The sequence below is a fragment of the Crocuta crocuta genome, unplaced genomic scaffold (genome assembly GCF_008692635.1).
Source record: "Crocuta crocuta isolate KB4526 unplaced genomic scaffold, BGI_CrCroc_1.0 scaffold751, whole genome shotgun sequence".
Classification (NCBI taxonomy): Eukaryota; Metazoa; Chordata; class Mammalia; order Carnivora; family Hyaenidae; genus Crocuta; species Crocuta crocuta.
Window position 1 is genome coordinate 2,920,427 of NW_027530353.1, and position 8,468 is coordinate 2,928,894.

Sequence of the window (8,468 nt, forward strand, 5' to 3'; positions counted from 1 at the left end):
ACCCCATGTAAGTAGCACTTTTGAGTGGCCCCCTGGCTGCTCCTGGGGGCTCACAGGGATATCGAGACCCCTGGTTGTGGTGTGCTGCCCCCTCACTCTGGGAAAGAGCCAGCTTGTGGGGCAGAAAGTGGGGCACAGGGAGTTCCACACAAAGGTGGCATTTGGTCTCAGAAGCTGAGTTTGTGGCTGCAGATGGGCGTTCGTGTAGGAAAGATCAGGGTGATCTAGAGGCTCAGGAATGATCAGGGTAAACTAGAGGCCTGTGTGACGCAGTGTCGGTTACCGGGGGGCACTGGGCTGCCCCCCTCCCAGGCAGGAAGGGAGGAGCCGGCTGTTCCAGCCTGTCCGCGGACTGCCACAAGGATCGCTTACAGGGATGGATGACAGCCCAGGGCCACAGCCCCCCCAACCTGCCTGGAGACACAGACCGGCAGGGAGGTGCTGTCAGATGAGAGGCTGCGGGCCAGGGGCCGGGCATGGCTGGGGAGTGTCTGGGTGAGTGCTGGCAGGCTCTGTGCCCCCACACCCCCAGGCTAGGCCTGAGGGCCAGGGCAGGGAGGAAGGGGAGCCAAGCAAGGCAGTGGCAGGGGGCTGGGGGGGCGGGGCACAGGGGCAGCCTTCAGGCAGCAGTGGCTTTCCCAGGGAGCGTACTTGGCCAGAGGGACGAGGGCAGGTGCAGGTCTCTGGGCACCCCCCACCCCTGCTGGCTTGGCTAGGGGTCTCGTGAGGGAGGGGGCAGGGCTGTGGTAGGTGTGCATCAGAGCCTGGGGAGGGGTCAGAACTCCCCATTGTGCAGCATCCATGCCCCACCACCCTGGACCTGCCTGGCCTTGCTTCATAGCAAGGGGACTTGGGTTCATGGAGAAGTGTACTCGGGGTGGAAGGGGGTACCTGCCACAGTACCCCAGCCCAGGTCTGCCACCTGTCCTCAGAGTCTGCACAGCAGGATAGGTTGGGGACTCTGAGAACAGGGCGTGCTATGGGGCTGAGTACACTGGGCTGACCTTGGGGGTCCACCTTGAACCAAACTATGGAGGTGGGGACCACAGAAAGGGGCCAGGAGCAGAGCTGAAGGGAAGGGTGCCAGGGGCCTGTGGCTACAGGTGTGGCAGGACTGGTGGGGGAGGGGTGAGCACTAGGGACGTTGAGGGCAGATGCACTGCCTCCTCCTCCCAGGTTCCTAGCTCCTGGATGTGCCCTGCCTCCCATTCCCAGCACCCCGGCTCCTTTGAGTGTTGGGTGGGCCACACGTGAAGGCCAGGAGTCAGGTCGGCCTAGAGAAGGGACTGTTTGGGCTGAGACCTGGCTCTCAAGGCTCTGAGCAGTGAAGCCCTGGTGCCCCCATCTTCAACGCTGGGACTAGGGTCCGCCTCTCCCAGCACAGAGGCCTAGGCTGTAGGGGCCGTCTGGCTGTGGGTCTTGGGTCCCCTGCTTCCTAGGAGTGCGCCTGCCAGCTGTGTTCCTGTGTAAATGGGGTCGGTGCCCACTGGCCCAGGACACATTCTCCATAATCAGGGATTACACCCAATCCAGGCTGATCCTCTGCAGCTGCCTCCTGATGTGGCTGGGCACACCTGGTGCCTCTGCAGATGCCAAGGTACCCATATTAGGGCCAGTCTGGGGCCACCAGTGTCCCCCCCAGACCCTTTGCCAGCAGCCTGGCCTCCCTGGCCTGTGAGCTCGCCCCAGGAGAGCCAGAGGGAGTGTGAGGGGCTCCTGTTCACCTCTGGAACCCCTCCCAAGCCAGACCCTTACCCCGTCTCCGGAGTCGCCTGCTGATGGTCAGATTGTGCTTAGCTCAGAGGCTTCGCCTCCAGGGAGCCCCTCATGCAGCATGCCCCACAGGCCAGGGTTGGGTCCAGGGAGTAGCCTCTCTGAGGTCTTGCCTTCTATGTCTGCAGAATGGGTGCAGTGGCTGTTTCCCATACACAAGGCTCTGCGATTTGTGTCATGACCCTGACTTTCTCCTCCTGTTTACTTAATACTTCCTTCTTGTGGATTCTCATTTTTTATTACAGTTTAAAAACACTCAATACTCCTTAAGTGGAAGATGAGGTTGACTTGCTGTAGTCTGGGGTGACCATAAAATCAGAGTGTCCCGGAAACCAGACAGAAGAAATGTCGCTCAGCCCCAGTGGCAGGGCTGTTGGCTGCGGGTTCCTGTGGGGTGCTGTCTGTGAGAAAGGGAGGCTAATGAGTGTCGGGTGTCCGGACACATAGGCGCTGCCACCCTCACACAGGTAGAGGGTGCCCGGCTCTGGTGCTGCCATGGGAAGCCATCTCCATTAAGGAGACAGGGACCTGGGAGGGTGGATGAGTGTCCCCACAGCAGAAATGCGCAAGCAGAGGGCAGGGCGGTGGCAGGTTGCTGGGAAGGCAGGTGATGCAGAGGGACCCTGAATGTCCAATGTTGCCCTGCCCGGGGAGCCCAAGACTAAGAACAGAGAACGGCATGAGCAGGGACAGAGCTCTGCAGGCGGACACGGGGGACGTGAGGCCTTAGTGTAATGAGCCTGCAGCCCACCTTCCTGGAGCCCGGCTGTGCAGCAACAGCCTTGAGCCCAAAGCCTAACATGGTCCAGACACAGAGTTTGGGGGAAACGGGACCTTAGCAGAAGTCAGCTGGGCCTGGAGAGAGGGTTTTTCAAAGTAGGAAAAACTTGCAAGTCAGCACACACACGAATCTACACATGCATATGTGCACATGTGCCCGCCCTCTCCTGGGACACAAGTCCACGCGTGCACCCAACACCTTGAGTGTCATGAGGGCCTCGTGCCCTCGCGGTTCAAACCTGTGCAGCATTCAAGGCCTGCCTAGACTTGTCCACCCTCCAGGTGAGCATCTGTGGGTGCTTGTGGCAGGGAGAAGGGGCCAGCCCCCACTCCAGGGCTATGGGCACATGCTTCAGGATACCACGTGCACCTTCTAGACCCTGCAGTCTATGCATTGGGACCCTGCCCTGCGGGTCAGCTCACCTGTGTGCTGTTCCCAGGGGTACTGCTCGCTGAAGAGTGGAGACCTGCAGACAGATGCCCACCCCCAGGGGCAGAGAGCCAAGGGCCATGCAGGGGTGCTGGGAATGCTCAGACACACGGATCTGGTGTGGCTGAGACCCAGGAGGAAGCCTGTGGAGAGGTGGTCCTGCCTTCAGTGCATTCGCTGCGTCCAAGGTTTAGCACCAGCATGCTGTTGCTTTAATGGATCACTGTGATGCGTGTGCACATGTGCTCGTGCCGTGTGCATTCTGGTGTGTACCTGCAGGGAGGGCAGTAAGCACCTCTGTCAGGACAGGAGTTCTCTGGGGAGGGAGGTGAAGCACAGGATTTAGGGGGACACAGGCACTAACAAGCATACCTGTGAGGTTTTATTTCCTAGCAGTCCTGAGTTGTGCTGGTTTGAATCAGCAGGGTGGGGGGCTGTAGTAGTCTCCACTCTTCCATGTGTTTGATAGTTTCCATGAAAATAAATTGTAGTTAAAGAGGTGGAGGGGACCCTGGGGACCAGGCCTGACTGGGTCCAGAGGCTGAGCCAGCAGAGCCCTGGCTGGATTGGCAATGGGGGTGGGGGCACCTACGCCAGAACCGTACAAGTGGAGGCTGGCAGCAGTCAGGGAGAGACCCGCGGACTTGGCTTCCCGACTGGACCCCGGTGGCCCTACCCCCTGACTTCTGCTCACATCCTTGCCCTGCAGCCCCCACTCCCTCCTGGCCTCATCTCTTAGTGGACGATCCCAAAAATGTGATGGGTGGGGGCAGGGCTGCTGAGCCCCATCCAGGTGGCAGGAGCTGGGACACTGGACCCAGTGCCACAGCTGCTAAAGGCCCGGTGGATGCGGCCCAGGGATGTGGGAGCATGCAGAGCGGGTCACGGCGGGCTCTGCTTCCCGGCCTCCAGACATGTGGTCCCTCAGAGGGAGTGTTTCTATTCCATGGAGATGCTTTATGTGGACTTGGAAACACGGGGGCCACTGGTGGCCTCAGAGGGTGCAGTCCGGGCTGGACAGGTTGGGTCCCTCTGGGGGAGGAGAGGCAGGTGGGGTCTGGGGGCACCCTGCCCTAGGCCCGCAGCTGGGTTGCTTGGGGTGGCCTCCCATCACTAGGTGGCTGTGTCCCTGCAGCACGGAAGCAGGAGGTCATCAAGATCACGGAGCAGCTCATCGAGGCAGTCAACAACGGGGACTTTGAAGCCTATGCGTGAGCCGGGCGTCTGGGCTGCGGGGTGGGGGGGGCTGCTTCCCCACTGCGAGAGGGAGGAGCAGGGTGCGGCCAGGGCCCCTCCTCACCTGGGTCTGCTCCCCAGGAAAATCTGTGACCCAGGCCTGACCTCCTTTGAGCCTGAAGCCCTGGGCAATCTGGTGGAAGGGATGGACTTTCACAGATTCTACTTTGAGAACCGTGAGTACGGGTTGAATAGTGGGTGGGGCACAGGGCAGTGGATAGGTGGTGGGCGCAGGGTGGTGGTAAGGGTGCGGGTGAGGCAGGTACAGGAGAGAGGCAGAGACCAGCGGTGGGTAGGGTTGGGGACGGGCAGTGGGGCGCGTAGGGCACCCGTGGAGCCCAGCTCCCTGGCCCCGCCCCCTCCCATAGTGCTCGCCAAGAACAGCAAGCCTATCCACACGACCATCCTGAACCCGCACGTGCACGTCATCGGGGAGGACGCTGCGTGCATCGCCTACATCCGCCTCACGCAGTACATCGACGGGCAGGGCCGGCCCCGCACCAGCCAGTCTGAGGAGACGCGCGTGTGGCATCGCCGTGATGGCAAGTGGCAGAACGTACACTTCCACTGCTCGGGCGCACCCGTGGCCCCGCTGCAGTGAAGGTGGGTGTCCCTGGTGGAGGCCTTGCGAGGGGCTGGGGGCGGGTTGCCAGGGGCGCGGGCCACACCCCTGGGGGCGGGGCTGATCGCCCGCCCTCACCCCCTTTCAGAGCCGCGGCCCGAGTCGCGGGACAGACTCAGTGTTTGGAGCCCGGCCACCCCACGGTGGCCTGCCTGTCGCATGTTTGTGTCTGCCTCGTTCCTCCCCTGGTGCCTGTGTCTGCAGAAAACCAAGACCGGACGTGATTTCTTTTTAACAACAAGACAACAACCACAGAAACAATTGATGTTGGATGAAATGAAAAAAAACAAAAACAAAAAAAAAGGAAAAAGCTGTAAAAATCACTGGCATTTATGGGGATTCGGACCGACGGGCACCCCCCACCCACGCTCCATGTGTCTGTCCACTCCTGGCCCCTGGGGACCGTGGGGCAGTGAACGTGTCCACAGGGGCCGGGCCGAGGACCGGTGTGTGTTAGGTGACGCCCGTCCCCAGGCGTCTGCATTCCCTGCCGTGCATGGCTGCTGTCAGGAGTGTCGGCCACCTGGGGCCCAGGGGACCTGAGCACGGCTGTCCCCCTCCTTTCCTCTCATGCCCCCAACATGGATGAGCAGTGCAGAGGCTGGGTCAGCCCCTGGGCACCGGGCAAGCTATCCAAGAAGCCCCCTTAGTCCCAGGGCTCCAGTTCTGATCCCTCCAGGGCCAGGGAGGTGTGGTGGGGGCACCCCTTAGTTTCAGACCTCATGCCTGGCAGACTTGTGGAGAGGACGCTGTTGGCTGCAGCCTGGTTGGGAGGGGAGCCCCTGGGCCAGCCTCCCTCCCCTTCAGGGTCACCTCCCCCTCTGCCCACCTTCCTCCTGCTGGCGCGGCGATGAGGGGCTCCGGCCTTGGTCAAGAGGCAGGAAGGGAAGAGGGGTCAGGGTCAGAAGGTGGGCATGTGGCTCCCTGGGCTCCCAGCAGAGGCTGGTCCAGGCAGGTGTTTGCAGACAGTGCTTTTGAAGTCTGGGTCTGGAGCCAAGGGAGGGAAGGAAGGTGGGCCGCCCTGGGCTCAAGGGGCAGTGCACGGCGGAACCCCGGCCAGGCCTCTTGAGGGAGGCTGCTGTGTGTGACAGGGACCCTGGGATGGGAAGAAGGCAGACTGGGCCCATCCTGAGGTGTCCCTCATGCTGGTGGGCAGGGAGGTGCGCCTCAGACTCGGGCCTTGTGGTGAGATGGCAGCACAAGGGTCCCAGGGCAGCCGGCCAGGTCGGGGTGGTCAGGGGCTGTGATAGAAGAGATGCGGGACCCACTGCCCCAACACCTGCCCCCTTAATTCACATTTTCAACAAGGATTTTCTTTATCTTCCCCCACAAATCAAGCCAAGGGAGCCATCCACGGCTGTGCTCAGGACAGCTGTCCCCACCCATGGACACAGGGTAAACATCTGCCAGGCTCCCTGGGCCTCGGGTATTGGCAGTGCTCACCGTGGACCCCGTGTAGCCCAGCCACCCTCCCCTCTGGGGGCCTCCCCCCCTCCCCTCTTCACCTGTTATCTCCACAGAGCTGCCTGTCTGGGATAATTTGGGAATTTTTTCTGGGGGATAGTTCTTTTGCATGACCCCTCTCGACAAGCCGCACCTGCTCCTCTAGCTAGACGTCCGAGGTGTGGTGGCGTCGGCCGGCCGGCTCTGCGGAGGGCCGGCTGCCTGCAGTGCTGGCCGGCCCTTCCTCTTCTCTCTTTTTGCTGAGTTTCATTGTCTTTTCTTTCTGAGCCTTGTAAGTGTAAAAAAATCATTATTTTGTTCTGTCTCGGGAAACTGCAAATAAAAGAAAAACAGGACAAACGGCCTCATGTGCAGCTGGGGGCTCTATCCCAGGGCCCTCCTTCCCTTTCCCTGTGACCATCCCCCATCCCCACCCTCCTGGTGGGCGGGCTCTACACCATCATCTGTGGCCCTGGCCTGTCGCTCAGGATGGACACATCACCAGCTGACCACTGTACCCCCGCAGCGTGGGAAGGCAAAGTCATCCGGGGCCTCCCCCAAGAGCACCCTCCCTGGGACTGTGCCTGCTGCATGAGCACTGAGCACAAGGAGGCAGGACCATGTGGCCCCGGGGCTGTCTGAATGCACGGCCCCACGGCCACCTGGCCTGAGGACATCTGAGCAGCACATGGCTGCACGTGCTCGGGCCCAGCCAGGCTGGGGCTTCTGGGGCCTGTGCTCTGCCGGTTTTGCTGCGGGCGCCCTGGCCCTCTGCCCTCCCGGACAGACCTAGCGCAGCCCTGCTAGAACCCACATGCTCCCTCATACAAATGTGGGAGCCTCCCCTCCACATCATGTCCCCAGGCCCTGCCAATGCCTGCCTGTACTTTATGTCTCATGCTTTTCTGGGACAGAAACGTGGTCCTCAAAACAATCCTAAACACCAAACATTCCTGACTCAGGTATCTAAGTGATTTCTGGTAAGAAGGGCACGCTGGGCGGAGGGTCTTCTCTGGCCACCCCAGTCCTGCCCACTAGAACTGGAGGTTCTTGACTTCAGCTCCTTGGTGCCCAGCAGGTGTTCTCAGGAGGAAAGGCTGTGCCAGAGAGCACACAGAGACTCCGAGAGTAGGGCTCAGGGAATCTAGGACACAACCCTGGAGTGAGCAGCTCTGTATCTAGGGCTCCACTCACCTATCAGCTGTAATCCGAGGAGGCTCTCCAGGCCAGGCATCCCTGCAGGCACTCACCACAGCCCGGCCCGCCCCCAAGGACCTGGAGTCCTGGGGTGTGGAGCAGGACCTGCAGGCTGGGTGCCCCGTGCAGGGTGGCTGGGGAACTACAGAGCGAGGTCAGTGAGACAGTCTTTGGTTCATCACTTAAATGGTACCTGCTTTGGGCAAGGCTCCTTGGGCCTCGGGGAGACCCCGTGCCCCAGCAGGTCCTCCAAGCAGAAGCTAATGCCCTCAGTCCAGCCACAAATCCCAAAGCTACTTCTCATTTCCACAGTCACACTAAGACCGAAGACAAGGCCCGGTGCCAGCAATGAAACAGGCTGCAAAGTCTTCAGACCCTCTAACCACCAGCCACTGAGGTTATTCACTAACCTGGTATCAGACTCGAGGCTCCTCGGCCTATAAACACCCAAGGAGGCACCAGGCACCCCACATGCCTGTAGAGCCCGCCCCCAGCTCCTGAGGACTTTCCATCTGTGTGGCCCCAGCTGTGGCTGCAAAGCAGCTTGCCAGGCCGGTCCCCCTAGCCCAGGGGTCACAGCAGGGCTAGCCTCTGCACCAGGACCCTGTACCTCACAAGTGCACAATGGGGAGGCATCCCTGAGGCTTGAACAAAGCAGAGGACTATTGTAGAATTTAAAAAGACAACTTTATCCAGAAAAAAAATCTTCCAAACAGAACAGTTAGGCAGCAGTTACTATAAAATACACTCTTTGCCAAGTGCTCTGTGCCTACACAGGCGTGAGCCAGCCCCACCCACCTCACCCCAATCCACACTTCCCCATACCCCCACCCCCGCTCCTCCTCAGCCACCTCCAAGACTGGAGGACTCACATACCACTCTGTCCTTAAGGGGAAGTAGGAGTCCCCTGGGCACCAGCAAGCAGGTGGGTTGGCACCTTGCCCAGAGTCCTGCAGCCTAGGCTACATTAGGAGCTGGCACAGTGCC

At 60.7% G+C, this 8,468-nt stretch overlaps 1 protein-coding gene across 5 annotated transcripts in view; it reads left to right on the forward strand.

Moving 5' to 3' along the window:
• The window catches only part of CAMK2B (calcium/calmodulin dependent protein kinase II beta), a 26,554-nt gene extending 19,888 nt beyond the window's left edge, over nucleotides 1–6,666 (forward strand). For 3 of the 5 annotated variants that reach the window (XM_077765814.1, XM_077765816.1, XM_077765819.1), the window contains 4 exons: nucleotides 4,101–4,194; nucleotides 4,301–4,395; nucleotides 4,588–4,822; nucleotides 4,930–6,666. In XM_077765814.1, coding sequence (XP_077621940.1) covers nucleotides 4,101–4,194; nucleotides 4,301–4,395; nucleotides 4,588–4,820 — 422 coding nt within the window. In that variant the 3' untranslated portion in view covers nucleotides 4,821–4,822; nucleotides 4,930–6,666. The remainder of the gene's footprint in view (nucleotides 1–4,100; nucleotides 4,195–4,300; nucleotides 4,396–4,587; nucleotides 4,823–4,929) is intronic. The other 2 variants (XM_077765815.1, XM_077765817.1) reach the window with 1 other exon arrangement.
• Nucleotides 6,667–8,468: the final 1,802 nt, after the last annotated feature.